At 42.3% G+C, this 18,917-nt stretch overlaps 1 protein-coding gene across 3 annotated transcripts in view; it reads right to left on the bottom strand.

Annotated features, from left to right (window-relative positions):
• Positions 1-18,917, bottom strand: part of LOC121277440 (spindle assembly abnormal protein 6 homolog) — an 86,743-nt gene that overhangs the window by 28,563 nt on the left and 39,263 nt on the right. For all 3 annotated transcript variants that reach the window (XM_041186911.1, XM_041186910.1, XM_041186912.1), the window contains 4 exons: positions 13,605-13,776; positions 12,329-12,406; positions 4,099-4,218; positions 152-343 (listed from right to left, as the gene is read on the bottom strand). In XM_041186911.1, coding sequence (XP_041042845.1) covers positions 152-343; positions 4,099-4,218; positions 12,329-12,406; positions 13,605-13,776 — 562 coding nt within the window. The remainder of the gene's footprint in view (positions 1-151; positions 344-4,098; positions 4,219-12,328; positions 12,407-13,604; positions 13,777-18,917) is intronic.

Raw genomic sequence — 18,917 nt, 5'->3', positions numbered from 1 at the left:
GGCGATCTGCTTTACTTAACTATTAATGGACCCTGGTCTTAAAAGCAATAATTTTGTTAAGTAATTGTGTTACTGTATTTTTCTTAAAAAATGTAAACATTGAGAACACATTCACATATAAAATTTAGCTATTAAAAAAAAGATTTTCAACCTCTTCCATGCTAGATATTTTAGCTTTCAACTCTCGTATTGAAGATTCAGATTTGTATTTCCTCTCAGTGAGATCCTTGTTCATAGCTTCCATTTCAGCTAGCCTGCTTTCCAATTGCTGTACTGTTTGATTATGCGCTGCCTCTGTCTCCTTCTTCTGCTGCTCCAGTTGGTGGTGGTACTGCGTCTGAGCCTAGGAGGAGAGATAAAGTCAGCATCAGTTAGGGCTGGGTGTGGGGAGAATAGCACAAGACAATTTATATTTATAAATCACAAAGACAAATACGAATTTATTAAATTATCTATACAATTTTGTGAATAATCAACACTTTATCCATCCATCGTTACTCTCCCTTCAGTTCCCAACAGAAAAGGGGCACTGTGTAGGACACAAATCCAAATTACCTCTACTTTCACAAAAGGTCAAAAAAACTCTCAGAACTCAACATTCCCTGTCAACAACAGCAATCTGCAATTAGATCTTGGTAAAATGTAATTAGGGGATCGATGGGGAAGAGTAGATAAAGAGAAAAGTTTCCAATGGATAATGAGAGGCAGTAGCAACACCAACCTAATACAGCCCACTCAATACATTTCCCCTCTATTCAGCCCTTCCACTGACCTGATACACTTTAACCAATCATGTATCCTATCCAATAAATGCCCTATTGAAAATTCTATATTGATGCACCCTGATCCCAAGCCTAATCAAACAAAACTTCAGATTAATCCAACGCCATATTTTTACTGTTCAACCCAGTTACATTCATAGAACAGTTTTTTTTTTACAATCCAGTTGATTATGTGCCCTACGTGATACAACTGGAAATCTCTCTTCCTTATTTTCTAGGCAAAAGAACATAGTCAATTTATTTAGTAATATTGTGTCTTTTTAAATACATTCTATGGCATCTTTGGAAGCCAGATTAGCTCTAGAGAAAGGATAAAAGTTGATTTTCTGCTTTGGGTGCATGACGGCCACCAAGAAGAATATGAGTGCAGCTTGCCTTGGATTTTTAAAAATATGTTTATTAATTGGGTGTGGGATTTGCTGGCAACATCAGCAATCATTGCCCGTCCCCATTCTAAACAGCTGTAGGTATACCCGCAGTGCTGTTAGGTGGGGAGTTCCAGGGTTTTGACCTAATAACGATGAAGGAATGGCAATTATCTCCAACTCAGGTTGGTGGGTGACATGGAGTGGGAGGAAAATGGTGCACATGGTGGGATTTTACAGGTTTATTTAAATAATTATGTAGAACTTATAGTACAAATTAAGCCATTTGTTGGGAGTGTTCTGGCCACATGTCAGGGTATCCATATATCTAGAGTTGCTGCTGCATTTTGAAAAGACAACAATGATTCCAAGAGGGCAAGTTAGCAGTCAGCAAAATTATAAATGCCTTCAAAAGATAACTGAGAGTACTGCCACTGGCCAGAGGTTGAAGGACTGCAATTTTTAATTGAGATCAATCAAGTGGTGATGTTTGGAATATGCAGCAAGTAATGGGTTACCATTGTTTGGCTTAAATGCCACACCGTCCTCCGAAGTCTGCTTTCTGTTCTGTCAGAGAAGAAGGGGACACCATGTTGCATGAAAAGTCACTAGCACAGATGCAAAAGACCTTCAACACACTGAGAAAGTTTTCTGAAAAGTATCCTAAATGTAGCTGCTTCAATGTAACTCAATGGCATGATTACAAAACTTCATCTCAACCAGCTGCACCTGCCCTTTGGTACGCATGATGATTTGAATGCCTTTAAGGCTTTCTTGTCTAACTATAAGACCACCCATATTCATTACTGCACAACTTCTACCTTCTAAGGAAACTTTCCAATAATGTCACAATATTTGTTTAATAATGTTATTAGGAACAGCTACATGCATTCTGTATGCTTACTAATGCATGTTCCACAAGGAAGGACATCTGTTTGTACAACATCATCAGGTGTATTGAAAATTGAGATTTCAGGAACCTGTTACTGTAAGAAAAGCTCATAAAAGAAGCAAGAGGCAAGCAACTGATGGGGGTTCACAGGCTGAGCTCTTAACTGAACTGAACCCTTCAAGCAACTAGCACAAATTGGTGCAGCTCGTTGGAGAGGTTCATGTAGAAGTGTATCCCACATCTCTAAGCAAGTACTCATTTTGCTGCCTTTTCTTTTTCCTCTAAACTTTAACAAGTCAGGTAACCCAACAAATAATCAAACTTAACAGCAAAACATCGTAGCACCGTATGTCTTGGAGCTGTGTTGTTGATATCACTGCATGGATTGTTAGGAATCCTGCACATACTGTACAAGTGATGAAGAGCATATGCAGGTGGCAGTAGACGAGCAGGAAGAGTCAAACCAGAAAGCTCCTGGGCTGCTACCATCTATGACCTGCATATAAAAAAGGTACTAACAATTCATAAGTAATTTGAAAGTGCACAAAGCCCTCTGCAAAGTGCTTTGCCTAGTTATGGATGAGACTGCTATCTATACTTGTGCTCTGGGGTTTGGCTATTTTAGAGAATATATGTCCACCCTGGAACATGTGACATTTCTAGGGTAATCTTTAAGGTTGCATTCCCCCCCTAACAGAGCTCCTATGTGCAGTGTTGAAACATATCAACCAATGCTCCAACATCAGAGTCTTTCTGACCTTGATTCATCATGCTGGAGAAACAGTTAAACAGTACTCCATCATCAAGCTTCAAAAAACCACAGGGCAAGCTGAGAGAGTGCCCAGCAGCCAGAGGGGCATGGTAGCAGGGACAGATGAGGAAACTAAATCTCGTAGTTGTTTCACATTTTGCACAGCTGAAAAGACGGCAGCCAAAACAGCATAAATAAGGATGATGAGAAACAGAAGTTAGGTTTATGCTGTTTCTCTCTGAGGAAATACCAACATTCAGCAGACGACCGCTACATGTTCCCCACAACCAGCCGTTCCCTCCTATTGGGAGGGCAGCTAGAAGGAGCACTAAATTAGGCAGCAGAATACACTCACGATACACTGCCATAGGCATAAAATACTAGGAATAAAAATCATTAATAAACCAAGCACCTGTTAACATAATAAGAGATGGAAGTTTGATTTTGACTTCATGCAGAGTTAATTTGTACTGGGGTACTTTTCTAAAGCAAACAACGGAGATATGTATGCACACTGGCCGAGATATTAGTGGGTGTCTGGGCTTTGGTGCACCAGTTCATTGGACTGAGTTTACTATTTGTTACTGGATTAGACTTTGTTCCTACATTTCTAAAACTGTCAGCAACTCTCAGCTTGGGAATCATCAGTGTTCAGGTCTTCCCCTTCCCTGTACCATGGTTACTCCACTTCTGTAAACATAACTGTGTAAAATACGTAGGATGTTATTGATAAATTTGCATATCTTTTCAGGATTGTATGGCAGCAGATTTGTAAACAGCTCCCAGCAGCAGAATCTGTGCTTTAGCATTTCTATGACAAGCTCCATTTGTATCCAAATGCCAGCTTGGCTCAACGAGTTGCATTCCTCAGAATTGGAAGGTTGCAATTTCCACCCTCACTACGGCTTTCAGCACATAATCTAGAACATTCTAGTGTCACACTAAAGGAATGCTGCACTGTCAAGAGGTGCTACTCTTTAGATGAGATAAGCTAATTAAGGTGAGCATAATAGATCCCCTGACACTATTTAAGAGCACGCATCCTGGCTAAAATTCCTCTCTTGACTAATGCTAGCAAAAACAAATTGGTCATTCTTTTATTTGGTGTGTGCACATTCACTGCTCTGTTTGACTAACAGTGACTTTACTTCAAAAAGTGATCAATTGACTGTAAACTGCTCTGGAACATGCTGAGGATTTAGACAAAGTACTATATAAATGCTAATCATTTCTCTACCTAAACTTTTAAATGTTTTATATTTAACTTCCAACTTTACTATCCTGTAAGGAATTTGTGCATTTTCTCACCTGCAAGGCCTTCTCCCGTTCTGTGGTAACTTCTTGGCTGTGCTTGTTTGCTAGTAAACTTGTATGTGCTGCCCATTCATTTCGTAATCTGTCCAGTTCTTTACTTTTTTCTGCCAAGGTCTAAGCATGAAAATTCAGCAGTAAGTACAGATTTTCCAAAACAAAGAAGCCTAATTTAGAGTAATAAAATTCTCATATGGTTGTATTATTTTGTAGGTGTGAATAAAGAAAAAAAGGTAGAAATTTACTGTGTAGACAGTAACTATGGTAATAGAGCATTCATACATTTAAGACTATTTTCATTCTTAATGCATACTTTAACTATCTATTTAACTCATCAGTTAAAACAGAATACAAAAGGTGTACAACTGAGAAGCACGAACACAAGATCCCTTATATTAACCCTGCATGAAGGACAAGGGATGATTGCAGAGGGTTAAAATTGTTAAAAGCAGGATTACATCCACAGCCGGCCCCATCCTTGCAAATTACCACTCCAGCTCCAACCTCTTTTTCCTTGCGAAAGTCCTTGAAAGTGCTGAAAGTGCCTCCCAAATCTGTGCCCAGCTTTTCTGCAATTACAAGTTTGAATCCCTCCAAGCAAGTTTCCAAAAGTACCGAAACTACTTCTATCAAAGTCACAAATTATATCCTATGTGACTGTGACAAAGGTAAACCATCCCTCCTAATCCTTCTCAAAAGTCAAAAGCTTCAAGGGAGTAAGGCAAGGCTGGATGGCCTCTACTTTAATGCCAGGAGTATTACAGGTAAATGGAATGAGTTAAGGGTGAGGATTGACACGTGAAATTGTGATATGGTAGCAATCACTGAGACATGGTTGAGGGAAGGGCAGGATTGGCAGCTCAACATTCCAGGATATAGAATCTTCAGGCGAGACAGGGGAGGGGGTAAAAGAGGAGAAGGCGTTGCATTATTAGTTAAGGAGTCAGTTACTGCAGTAAGTAGAGATGATATCTTGGAGGGGACATCAAATGAAGCTTTGTGAGTAGAGTTTAGGTATAAAAAAGGGCAGCAACATTATTAGGTGTTTATTATAGACGCCCAGATAGTTAGCGGGAAATTGAGGAGCAAATATGTGCACAATTTGTGGAGGTGTGTAAAAACAATAACAACAGGGTAATTATATTAGGTGATTTCAACTTTCCCAACATTAATTGGGACAAACATAGTGTTAAGGGCTTGGATGGAGTGGATTTCTTGAAATGTGTACAGGAGAACTTTTTAGGTCAATACGTAGAGGGTCCAACAAGGGACGGTGCATTGCTGGACCTAATTCTGGGGAATGAAGCTGGACAGGTGGCTGAGGTGGTGGTGGGCGAGCATTTTAGCGATAGCGACCACAACATGGTACAGGTTAAGTTTGTTATGGACAAAGAAATCGACAAGTTGCAAGCAAATGTTTTAGATTGAAGGAGAGTGGATTTTAGTAAAATAAAGCAGGATCTGGCCAAGGTAAACTGGGAACAGTTATTTGTAGGGAAATCTACAGAGGAACAGTGGGGGGTGTTCAAAAAGGAAATGGGGAGGGTACAGGCTCAACATGTTCCCCCTAGGTTGATAGGAAGGAGTAAAATCCCAGAGAACCATGGATGACCAGAGATATTCAGGTTACGATGAGAAGGAAAAGAGAGGCTTTTAGCAGGTACAAGGGAAGCAAATCAGCAGAGGCATTAGTGGAGCACAGACAGTGCAGGGTGGGGCTTAAGAAAGCAATTAGAAGAGCAAAGAGGGGATATGAGAAAGCTCTGGCTGGTAAAAGTAGGGAAAATCCCAAGGTATTCTCTAAGTATATCAATGGGAAGAGGATAGCCAGGGAAAGAGTAGGACCTATAAGGGACCAAGGGGGCAATTTATGGGTGGAGCCAGAGGAGATCGCTAGAGTGTTGAACGAATACTGCACGTCCGTCTTCACCCATGAGAATGAGGATCAGGGTGAGAGACTGCAAGGTTCTTAAGCAAATTGATATAGGGAGTGACAAGGTATTGGAGGTGTTGGCAGGCTTAAAAGTGAACAAATCTCCAGGTCCAGATGATTTGTGTGCCAGACTGCTGAAGGAGGCAAAGGAGGAGATCGCAGGGGCTCTGACCCAAATTTTTAATTCCTCTCTGGCCACAGGGGAGGTGCCAGAGGACTGGAGAACAGCAAATGTGGTTCCGCTATTTAAGAAGGGCTGTAGAGATAAGCCAGGGAACTACAGGCCAGTGAGTCTCACGTCAGTGGTAGAAAAACTATTGGAGAAAATTCTGAAGGAGAGAATCTATCTCCACTTGAAGAGGCAAGGTTTGATCAGGGATGGTCAGCATGGCTTTGTCAGAGGGAGGTCATGTCTAATAAATTTGATTGAATTTTTTGAGGAGGTGACTAGGTGTGTAGATGAGGGTAGTGCAGTTAATGTCATTCATATGGATTTCAGCAAAGCCTTTGACAAGGTCTCACATGGAGGCTTATAAAGAAGGCAAATGAATATGGGATACAGGGTAATTTGATAAGGTAGATTCAAAATTGGCTTAGTTGCAGGAGACAGAGGGTGATGACAGGAGGATGCTTTAGTGACTGGCAGCCAGTGTCCAGTGGCGTACCACAGGGATCTGTGCTCTGTCCCCTATTGTGTCATTTATATAAACGATATAGATGACAATGTGGATGGTAGGATTAGTAAGTTTGCAGATGACACAAAGATTGGCCGGGTGGTTAACAGTGAGGTTGAGTGTCTTGGGCTACAGGAAGATATAGACGGGATGGTCAAATGGGCAGATAAGTGGCAGATGGAATTTAACCCTGAAAAGTGAGAGGTGATACATTTTGGAAGGAGTAATTTGACAAGGAAGTATTCAATGAACGGCATGGCACTAGGAAGTTCTGAGGAACAAAGGGGCCTTGGCGAGTGTGTCCGCAGATCTCTGAAGGCGGAGGGGCATGTTAGTGGGGTGATGAAAAAGGCATATGGGACACTTGCCTTTATCAATCGAGGCATTGATTACAAAAGTAGGGAGGTCATGTTGGAGTTGTATAGAACCTTAGTGAGGCCACAGCTGGAGTACTGTGCGCAGTTCTGGTCGCCACATTATAGGAAGGATGTGATTGCATTGGAGGAGGTGCAGAGGAGATTCACCAGGATGTTGCCTGGGATGAAACATTTAAGTTATGAAGAGAGGTTGGACAGACTTGGGTTGTTTTCAATGGAGCAGAGAAGACTGAGGGGTGACTTGATTGAGGTGTGCAAGGTTATGAGGAGCATGGACAGGGTGAATAGAGAGCAGCTGTTCCCCTTAGTTGAAAGGTCAGTCACAAGGGAGCATAAGTTCAAGGTGAGGGGCAGGAGGTTTAGGAGGGATGTGAGGACAAATTTTTTTTAACCAGAGGGTGGTGACGGTCTGGAATGCACTGCCTGGGAGGGTGGTGGAGACAGGTTGCCTCACATCCTTTAAAAAGTACCTGGATGAGCACTTGGCATGTCATAACATTCAAGGCTATGGGCCAAGTGCTGGTAAATGGGGTTAGGTAGGTAGGTAGGTCGGGTATTTCTCACGTGTAGGTGCAGACTCGATGGGCTGAAGGGCCTCTTCTGCACTGTGATTCTCAACCTGTCGACAGAATTTGACACAGTTGACCACATCATTCTCCTCCAGCCCCTCTCCACTGTCGTCCAGCTAAATGGGACTGCTCTCACCTGGTTCTATTCTTGTCTCTCTAATCAGAACCAAAGAATCACCTGCAATGACTTCCCTTCCTGCTTCTGCAATGTAATCTCTGGTATCAGCCAAGCATCTACCCATGCCCCAACCATTTCTCATCTACGTAATGTCCTTCAGCAACATTATCCAAAAACACAGCAGTTTCCACTGACAATGGCCAGCTATACCTTACCATCTCTTAACACTTTCACTGTCTCTAAATTATCATGCTGCTCTTCCGATACCCATTACATTTCCTCCAACTAAATATTAAGATGAACAAAGTTATTGGGCAGGATTTTTAGGTCGGCGTGTGAGTGTGATTGGTGGGCCCGAGAGGCCAGGGAACAGACCGCCAATTAACGGACAGCCAGCGTGAAACACCGCTGAAATACTCAGTGCTGCTGGGGTAGGGGTGGGTGGAGGGCGGGCACTGACATAAGCGTGGGCGAGTGGCATTAAAGCTCCCTGAAGGCAGAGAGCTGCCTCAGGGAGCTGAAGAATTTAAAAGCAATAAATAAAGATTTTAAAATCTGAAAGAAATCGCATCAGACTCAGTCACTTGAACATATATATGGTGAAAATTCTATCCATACATTTTTAAAAAATTTAATAATGGAAACTCCATCCCACCCTTGGATGAGGTTTCATCAAAAACGCAAAGTCTGTCTGGCAGATTCGCCCATCCGTCAACCGTAAGGTTGGATGGACCACAAAAAAATCGGGGACAATTGGAACTTCAATGGGCTTAATTACCCACTTACTTGGCGGCAGGTGCCACTTTTGACTTCTGCGCGCGTGGGATGAAGTCAGGACACTCGCTCAACGTCATCATGCACTATTTTATGCTCGAGGGGGTTGGGCGCGTGCCTGCACACCGGGCTAAAAATTCTGCCCATTGTCTGCAGTGCCCGTGACAAACTCCATTCTCTAGCCACTGACTTCACCCTCTTCCTGGCAAATGTCTGAGGCTGAACCAGAACACTTGCAACCTTGATGTCACATTTCATCCCTAGATGAACTTAGGACCACATATCCACATCAAGACAACTTATTTCTACCTTGGTAACTTTGCTTGACTCTGCCCCTACCTCAGCTTATCTGTTAATGAAACCCTCATCCATGGCGTTATCATCTCTCGACTTGACCATCCTGATACAAGACTGGCCTGCCTCCCATATAAACTTGAGGTCATTCAAAACTCTGCTGCCCATGTCCTAAGTTACATTAAATTCTGTGTTGCCATCACCCAGGGTCATGTCGATTTATACTGGCTCTCGGTTAAACCCTATAACCCTCCAAGATATCTATGCTCCTCTAATTATGATCTTTTGTGAATCCCTGATTTTAACTGCTCCATCAAATCTCTGCCTCTCTTTCCTCTTTTAAAATGCTCCTTAAGGCCTACCCTTATGACTAAGCTTCGGTCATCTGTCCTAATATGTGGCTTGGTGTCAAATTTTGTTTCACAACCCTTGTGGGAAGCCCCTTGGGGTTGTGTTAAAGGCTCAATGTAAATACAAGCTGTTGTTGTTGGAGGAAATGGTGAATGTAGGAGGGGTGTAGTTCTGGAGAGATTTGAAGGTGGGGACCAGACCCTTAAAGTCAATTTTCAGACAAGAGAGGCCAAAGGACCTTTGCAAAGATTGGGGTAATTGGGATAAAAGTGTTAGAACTAATGAAGACGCAGATCAATGCCTCCTGACAGTTTCTCTGATTTCATTTTTTGAGAGTTGACTAAAGTAATGGGCAGGGAAACGGCTAAGAATGTTATTTATTAGGACTTCCAGATTTCATTTGATCGGGTTCCTCATAAGAGACGAGTTAACTAAAGCTAAAACTCATGGAACTGAAGGAAAATTATTGACCTGGTTAGGAAATTGGCTGAAAGATAGGAGAAAGAAAGTATGATGGGCAAGTACTGTAAATTGGCAGGATGTGACTAGTGGTCTTCCACAGAGATGTGTGTTGGGCCTATTCACTGTACTTATTAATGACCTTGATGATGAGAGAGAGAGCAAATAACGAAGTTTGCCAACGGGACAAAGACAGGCAGCATTGTGAGCAATGTAGATGGAAACATAAAAAAGCAGACAAAAGATATCAATATATTAAGTGAATTGGCAAAACTGTGGCAAATGAATTTCAATGCAGGCAATGTGAGATCACCCATTTAGGACCTAAAAGGGATCGATCAGGGTATTTTTCAAATGGCAAAAGGCTAGAAAAAAATGGAGGTACAAAGAGAACTGGGGGAATATGTATATACATTAAGATGTCATGGACAGGTACAAAATAAAAACTAAAAGGCTAATAGAATATAGGCCCTTATATCTATATGACTATAATACAGGGACTTAGGAAAGTTATGTGACAACTTCACAAAGCTGTAATTGCTGCTCACAATGTGATTCCCCTCTACCTTGGGAGGACCAAACGCAGGCTTGCTCACCACCTTGCGGAACACTTCTGTTCAGTCTGCAAGTATGACCCCAAGCTTCATGTCACCTTTCATTCTAAATATCCCCCTTGCTCCCACTCTGATCTTTCTGTCCTCAGCTTCCTGCAGCAAACCAATGAAGCTCAACGCAAGCTTGAGGAACAGCACCTCATTCTTTCACTGGGCACTTTACAGCCATCCCAACTCAACACCGAGTTTAGTGATTTTAGATCATAACCCTGCCCCCATTTTTTCCCTTTTTCTTTGCTGTCCCCCACCCTCCACTCCTCCCTCATTTCCTTTTCTTCGCTTTTGGACGGCAGTTATTCAGGATCTTGCCATTCATATCTCCTGTAGATACATCTTTTGTTTCTTTACTTGTCCCATTATCACTCTCTGGCCTTGCATCACAAAACCTTATGTCATTTCTTCTGCCATCTACCTTGTCACAAACCTTCCCTTCTGTTCTTTTTCCCATTCTTGCCTCTTTCACTTGTTCATAATTCTACAATGTTTCTAAATTTTTGTAGTTCTGATGAAAGGTCATAGACCTGAAATGTTAACTGTTTCTCTCTCTACAGATGCTTCCAGATCCAATGAATATTACCAAATATTTTATTTGGTAATTGACCAGCTGTGGCACTGAAAACTCAGCTCAGGGTCAAATAGGAAGTAGAGATTTTACACCACCAGTTCCATTTCAGTAAATATCCAAGGAGGCTGATGGAATCAGAACCAGAGAACTAAATCAAAATTTTTGTTTAATCAATAATAGACTATTGGAAGTTAAAACTCACCAAGGACTTGTTGTCAGGCAGGCAGTCAGGTAATGCTGTACCAGTTAAAATTCGTAGCAGAGAGGTAGAATTTGGTTCTAATGGTATACATGTGGAAGCCAAGCAGTTTCTCGCAATTATTATCACTGCGTGGTTGCATGACTACTAAGAGGAAACCAAACATGGAACCCTATGGCACAGCAGAGGTGACCACATGGACAAAAAGAAATCATTTGAGGATACATATTGAGAAAGTAAGAAGGAATCCACAAGAGTGATGCCATGGAGATGGGCTTGAGGAGATACAATGGTGAGAATGGGGTGGTCAACAGTTTGAAAATCAAGGGGGCATATATTGAGCCTCAGCCACAGAGGAGTTGGTCAGTTTACTCTGTGCTTTCACTGTCTGTCCACATTTCTGCAAAAAAAGGGGAGGGCAAAGCTCCACATGTGCACCTGCAATTAAAAGTCTACTCTTAATCGAATTCCATCATATCCCTTGATTGACCAACAAGAGGTTCTGAAGCATAACACTGGTAAAGACAATAGCGGCAAAATTATTCCAATAAGGTTGGAATGCTGACATCAGCCGGAAATGAATGTCAGCTATATGCACAGTTGGCTGATGGGATTACCCCCTCTTAATTTTACGGGTGGTAGCTCATGAAAAAACTGCTGCTGGGTTTGCTGTCCTGTTCAGGATGGCCACCCACTCACTAGCCCCAGAGGGCTGGCACCTGCTGAGGAAGGCAGGGTCCCTGAAGCCTACACTAGGTAGGCCAAAATTTTTTTTGAAAAATTTGAAAAATTATATGAAGGAGAAACCCTCTGAGGTAATCACTGGGGCTGTCTTCCCTGTCCACGACCCCTTCTTTGAATTAAAAAAACCTCCCCCACCACCCCGGGCTGCTGCTGGCAAGCCACCTGCATTCAGCTGGGGTCGATCCGCTGTCAGCAAAATGCCGATGGCCCTTAATAGAGCATTTGAATATCTGAATTTGCTTCCCGCCTCCCTGTGGCAGGAACACTGTCCAAAGTTGGGCCCACTATTGGTAAAATTCACTGATGCTGGGACAAAGTTGGAGTGTCTATGTGGCATGGCTGTCCCTGATTTTACTGCACCCGCACCCCCTGCCATTAGCCTGCCTCAGGCAGGCTGGCAAAATTCATCCCACTCTCTGACTTTTTTCTCAAGATGAAAATTGTAGGACAGCTCCATTGAGGAGTAGGGTAACTAATCTTCACTCTTCTGACGCATAGCAATGTGTGTTACAGTTCATGCTGCCATTATTTTTAATCAAGATTTTTATTTATGAACCTGTTGAGTGATGCTTAGTCTTTTTGTTAGGTCTTCTTCTGTTCTGTGCAACCTTTCCTGTAGTGAAGTATTTTCTATCTGAAAAAAGAAATAACTGTTTAAATTAGCTAGTTTGCTTATTCAAGGGTTTCTTAATTGCAATTTGCTAAGTTAATGGTCAGTATTACTCATAGCACTGCACTTTAAATATCATTTAAAAACACTTTAAGAAGGATGTCATTTTCTCATATTAAGCAAGACATCATTAAAGTTAGTATTGACATTTGAATTAAGCAACCTTGTACACAGATCTTTTATCTTACTTTCTCCCCAGGTGGGTTCTTCTCACTCCTGCTAAATGATCTTACTATTTTAGTCAGAGATCACTCAGAATAGCTGAGTTTGATGTGAAATGGTATGGCTGTGGAAATAATTCTACTTTGATCCCTCCAATAAAATAGGACTGGATCAGCAGCCAGCTATCAAAAAAAAGAGAATTAACTGAACACTTGTTTCTCTGCAATATACTCCATTTCATACGCGGTAAATTGGATAGCTCAGGTACAGAGATAGGGGTAGGAGAGCAAAAATGACATCAGTGATGCCAGGTCAATTAAAATGATCCACTTGTAGAACAGTAGCAGTGAGAGAAAAAAACAGGGTTGGAAATTTTGAAATCCTGAAGTGCATTGTATTTTGAGGTGGTCTCTCACCCAAGTAATAACCAGGCCAGCTGTGTTTAGCTTCCAAGGAAAACACATTGGACATGGAGCACTGTGGCAGTTGACAAAGTCTATTCCCAGGTTGTCTCCCATCCAAGCAACAACCAAACCTAAATTTGCTTAGTTTCCAAGATCATACAGGAGCGTTGCTATGCAAGAAAAGTGGTAGTCAGCTGTGGTTGCAAGTACTGGCCAGATCATTTTTTCTAGGTGTAGGTCAATTTGATGTCAAATTAGACTATAACATTCTTTATTGTTCTTTGCTTTGTCATCTGCATGTAACTGGGTTGTCAGAATTTTGCTAAGTTTAGTTGTTAGATTAATATTTGACTAATGAAATGCTAAACTTTTCAATAAAATTAAACATTAATGAGAAAAGAAACTTTGACTGAAATAGAAATAAAGCATGTTTACCCTTTGTTACAAACAATATAGCAAGAGAAAATTATCTACAGTAATAAATTCACATCAGATTATTACAACATAGCCTAGAGAAACGGTACCATAGTAATTAACAAGAATAAATTTAAGTATATATCTAATACTCCCATAAGAAATGGGCATTAGAAACTAACCTTCACATTTTGAAGACAGATAGCCAAATATTTCTTGACATCACTATCATTTCCAGGAAGCAGCTTTAAGGAGAGGTGGATGAGGTGCTTGAATGGATTGGTTTCTATTATATCTAAGCTTGCAGGTATGCGGTCCAATGCTGGATACTGAGTTACCAACTGAAGCATAAACCTATGGAAAAATCAACAAGAGAAAGCATTTTAAAATCAGGAATTTTTAGAAGACAATTAGAAAAAAAACAAACTTTAATTTATATAGTGCCTTTTTCAACCTCAGGATGCCCCAAAACACTTTATCGCCAATTAAGGTTTTCTGATGTCTAGTCACTGTTTGCTACTTTTTTGCCGCCTTACAACAATTTGTGCACAGCAAGGTCCCACAAACAGCAGTGAGATCAATGACCAGATAATCTGTTGAAGTGATGTCGGCTGAGGGGTAAGTATTGACTAGGATAGGGAGAACACTTCTCTGGTCTTTTACCATGGGATCTTTGATGTCCACTGAGGGGGGAAAGATGAGGCCTTGGTTTAATTTGAACAAAGTAGGAATTTGTTTTACAATGCATTTCACATATGCAATTTTCTGGAAAGGTGTTGCATGTATTTTGTATCTCATTTCTGTTCCTGTAGTCTTCTAGTACTATGCATCTTCATCCGCACAGATGAAGACCTTACTAAATTGAGTTCTTTCACAATTATAGACTCCAACAGCAGAGAGTTGCAAAGAAATTCATCACTCAAGGCTGCCTTTTCAGTGATTAATCCCAATCGAGCATTATTTCAGTCTAGATAATGCATTGACCAAATGTCACTGGATACTTAAGTTTCATATGCCCCTAATTGTGACTGAGACTGGAAAAGATGACGAAGCAAGATGGAACTCTTTACTGCTAGGAACCAAAATTTAAGGTAAAGCTCTAGTAATTCAAGTTTTCACAAAAATCACACAATCATGCAGTGCAGAAGAGGCTCTTCGAGCCTGCACCGACACGTGAGAATCACCTGACCAACCTACCTAATTCCATTTGCCAGCACTTGGCCCATAGCCTTAAATGTTATGACGTGCCAAGTACTCATCCAGGTACTTTTTAAAGGATGTGAGGCAACCCGCCTCCAGCACCCTCCCAGACAGCGCATTCCAAACCGTCACCACCCTCTGGGTAAAAAATTTTTTCCTCAAATGCCCCTAAACCTCCTGCCCCTCACCTTGAACTTATGTCCCCTTGTGACTGACCCTTCAACTTAGGGGAACATCTGCTCCCTATTCACCCTGTCCATGCCCCTCATTATCTTGTACACCTCGATCAGGTCGCCCCTCAGTCTTCTCTGCTCCAACGAAAACAATCCAGGTCTATCCAACCTCTCCTCATAACTTAAATGTTTCATCCCAGGCAACGTCCTGGTGAAGCTCCTCTGCACCCCCTCCAGTGCAATCACATCCTTCCTATTATGCAGTGACCGGAACTGCACACAGTACTCCAGCTGTGGCCTCACCAAGGTTCTAAACAACTCCAACATGACCTCCCTACTTTTGTAATCTATGCCTCGATTGATAAAGGCAAGTGTCCCATATGCCTTTTTCGCCACCCCACTAACATGCCCCTCCGCCTTCAGAAATCTCTGGACACGCACGCCAAGGTCCCTTTGTTCCTCAGAACTTCCTAGTGTCATGCCATTCATTGAATACTTCCTTGTCAAATTACTCCTTCCAAAGTGTATCAACTCACACTTTTTAGGGTTAAATTCCATCTGCCACTTATCTGACCATTTGACCATCCTGTCTATATCTTCCTGTAGCCCAAGACACTCAACCTCACTGTTAACCACCCGGCCAATCTTTGTGTCATCTGCAAATTTACTGATCCTACCCTCCACATAGTCATCTATGTCATTTATATAAATGATGAATAATAGGGGACAGAGCACAGATCCCTGTGGTACACCATTGGACACTGGCTTCCAGTCACTAAAGCATCCTACTGTCATCACCCTCTGTCTCCTGCAACTAAGCCAATTTTGAATCTACCTTATCAAATTACTCTGTATCCCATGTGCATTTGCCTTCTTTATAAGTCTCCCATGTGGGACCTTGTCAAAAGGCTTTGCTGAAATCCATATAAACGACATTAACAGCATTATCCTCAAATACACACCTGGTCACCTCCTCAAAAAAGTCAATCAAATTTGTTAGGCATGACCTCCCTCTGACAAAGCCATGCTGACTATCCCTGATCAAACCTTGCCTCTTCAAGTGGAGATAGATTCTCTCCTTCAGGATTTTCTCCAATAGTTTCTCTACCACTGATGTGAGACTCACTGGCCTGTAGTTCCCTGGCTTATCTCTACAACCCTTCTTAGATAGCGGAACCACATTAGCTGTTCTCCAGTCCTCTGGCAGTTCCCCTGTGGCCAGAGAGGAATTAAAAATTTGGGTCAGAGCCCCTGTGATCTCCCCCCTTGCCTCCCTCAGCAGTCTGGGACACGAATCATCCGGACCTGGAGATTTGTTCACTTTTAAGACTGCCAACACCTCCAATACCTTGTCACTCCCTACATCAAATTGCTCAAGAACCTCATTTTCTCTCTCCCAAAGTTCGATACCTTCATCCTCATTCTCTTGGGTGAAGACGGATGTGAAGTATTTATTCAACACTCTACCGATGTCCTCTGGCTCCACCCATAAATTGCCCCCTTGGTCCCTAATGGGCCCTACTCTTTCCCTGGTTATCCCCTTCCCATTGAAATACTTAGAATATCTTGGGATTTTCCCTACTTTTACCAGCCAGAGCTTTCTCATATACCCCCTTTGCTCTCCTATTTTTTTTCTTAAGCTCCACCCTGCACTTTCTATACTCCACTAATGCCTCTGCTGATTTGCTTCCCTTGTACCTGCTAAAAGCCTTTCTTTTCCTTCTCATCGTATCCTGTATAATTCTAGTCATCCATGGTTCTCTGGGCTTGTTACACCTTCCCATCACCCTAGAGGGAACATGTTGAGCCTGTACCCTCCCCATTTCCTTTTTGAATGCCTCCCACTGCTCGTCTGTAGATTTCCCCACAAGTAGCTGTTCCCAGTCTACCTTGGCCAGATCCTGCCTTATTTTACTAAAATCTGCTCTCCCCCAATCCAAAACATTTTTTTGCAACTTGTCGATTTCTTTGTCCATAACAAGCTTAAATTGTACAACGTTGTGGTCGCTATCACTAAAATGCTCCCCCACGACCACCTCAGCCACCTGTCTGGCTTCGTTCCCCAGAATTAGATCCAGTACTGCACTGTCCCTTGTTGGACCCTCTACATATTGACCTAAAAATTTCTCCAGTACACATTTCAAGAAATCCACTCCATCCAAGCCCTTAACACTATGTCTCTCCCAATTAATGTTGGGATAGTTGAAATCACCTAATTTAATTACCCTGTTGTTATTGTTTTTACACACCCCCACAAATTGTGCACATATTTGCTCCTCAGTTTCCCGCTGACTACCTGGGGGTCTATAATAAACCACTAACAATGTTGCTGCCCTTTTTTTATTCCTAAGCTCTACCCACAAAGCTTCATTCGATGCCCCCTCCAAGATATCTTCTCTCCTCACTGCAATAACTGACTCCTTAACTAATAATGCAGTGCCTCCTCTACTTTTACCCCCTCCCCTGTCTTGCCTGAAAATTCTATATCCTGGAATGTTGAGCTGCCAATCCTGCCCCTCCCTCAACCATGTAGTGATGGCTACTATATTACAATTCCACGTGTCAATCCTCACCCTTATCTCATCTGTTTTACCTGTAATACTCCTGACATTAAAGTAGAGGCCATCCAGCCTTGTCTTAATCCTTTGATACTTAATGCAGTTGTACTCCCTCCGACTTGTTTTACTGTATTATGATGTGTCCTCTGCCCCTGCCGAATTAGTTTAAACTCCTCCCAATAGCACTAACAAACCCGTCCGTAAAGACGTTAGTTCCGTTCTGGTTCAGATATAGATCGTCCCGCTTGTACAAGTCCCACCTTCCCCAGAAACGGTCCCAGTGATCCAGGAATCTAAAACCCTCCCTCCTGCACCAATTCTTAAGCCACTTATTCATCTGCACTATTCTCTTATTTCTGAGCTCGCTATCACGTGGCACTGGGAGTAATCCAGAGATTACAACCAGAGAGGTCTTGCTTTTTAGTCTACTGCCTAACTCCCTGAATTCTTGATGCAAAACCTCATCCCTCTTTCTACCTATGTCATTGGTACCAACATGTAGCAAGACCTCTGTCTTATCAAAGAACAAAGAAAAGTACAGCATAGGAACAGGCCCTTCGGCTTTCCAAGCCTGCGCTGATCACATTGCCCGTCAACTAAAACATTTTGCACTTCTGGGGTCCGTATCCCTCTATTCCCATCCTATTCATGTATTTGTCAAGCTGCCTCTTAAACACCACTATCGTACCTGCTTCCACCACCTCTCTGGCAGCGAATTCCAGACACTCACTACCCTCTGCATAAAAAACTTGCCCCGCACATCTCCTCTATAGTTTTCTCCTCTCATTAAATCTATGTCCCCTAGTAATTGACTCTTCCACCCTGGGAAAAAGCTTCTATCTACTCTGTCCATGCCACTTATAATTTTGTAAACTTCTATCAAGTCGCCCCTCATTCTCCATCGTTCTAGTGAGAACAATCCGAGTTTCTCCAACTTCTCCTCATAGCTAATAACCTCCACACCAGACAGCATCCTGGTAAACCTCCTCTGCACCCTCTCCAATGCCTCCATATCCACGCAACATTCCAAGTGTGGCCTAACCAAGTTTCTATACAGCTGCAGCATGACTTCCCAGCTTTTATACTCAATACCCCTGCCAATGAAGGCAAGCATGCCATATGCCTTCCTGACTACCTTATTCACCTGGGTTGCCACTTTCAGTGACCTGTGGACCTGTACACCCAGATCATTCTGTCTGTTGATGCACTTAAGGGTTCTTTCTGCCATTTACTGTATAATTCCTGCCTGTATTAGACCTTCCAAAATGCATTACTTTGCATTTGTCTGGATTAAACTCCATCTGCCATTTCTCCACCCAAGTCTCCAACCGATCTATATCCCATTGTATCCTTTGACAACCCTATTCATTATCTGCAACTCCTCCAACCTTAGTGTCGTCTGAAAACTTACTAATTAGCCCAGTTACATTTTCCTCCAAATCACTTATGTATACTACAAACAGCAAAGGTCCCAGCACTGATCCCTGCGGAACCCCACTAGTCACAGCTCTCCATTCAGAAAAGCACCCTTCCACTGCTACCCTCTGTCTTCAATGACCAAGCC

This window comes from Carcharodon carcharias, chromosome 4, assembly GCF_017639515.1.
Source record: "Carcharodon carcharias isolate sCarCar2 chromosome 4, sCarCar2.pri, whole genome shotgun sequence".
Classification (NCBI taxonomy): Eukaryota; Metazoa; Chordata; class Chondrichthyes; order Lamniformes; family Lamnidae; genus Carcharodon; species Carcharodon carcharias.
Note: the sequence above shows the minus strand (reverse complement) of the source record. Positions and strands in the feature narration are given on the sequence as shown.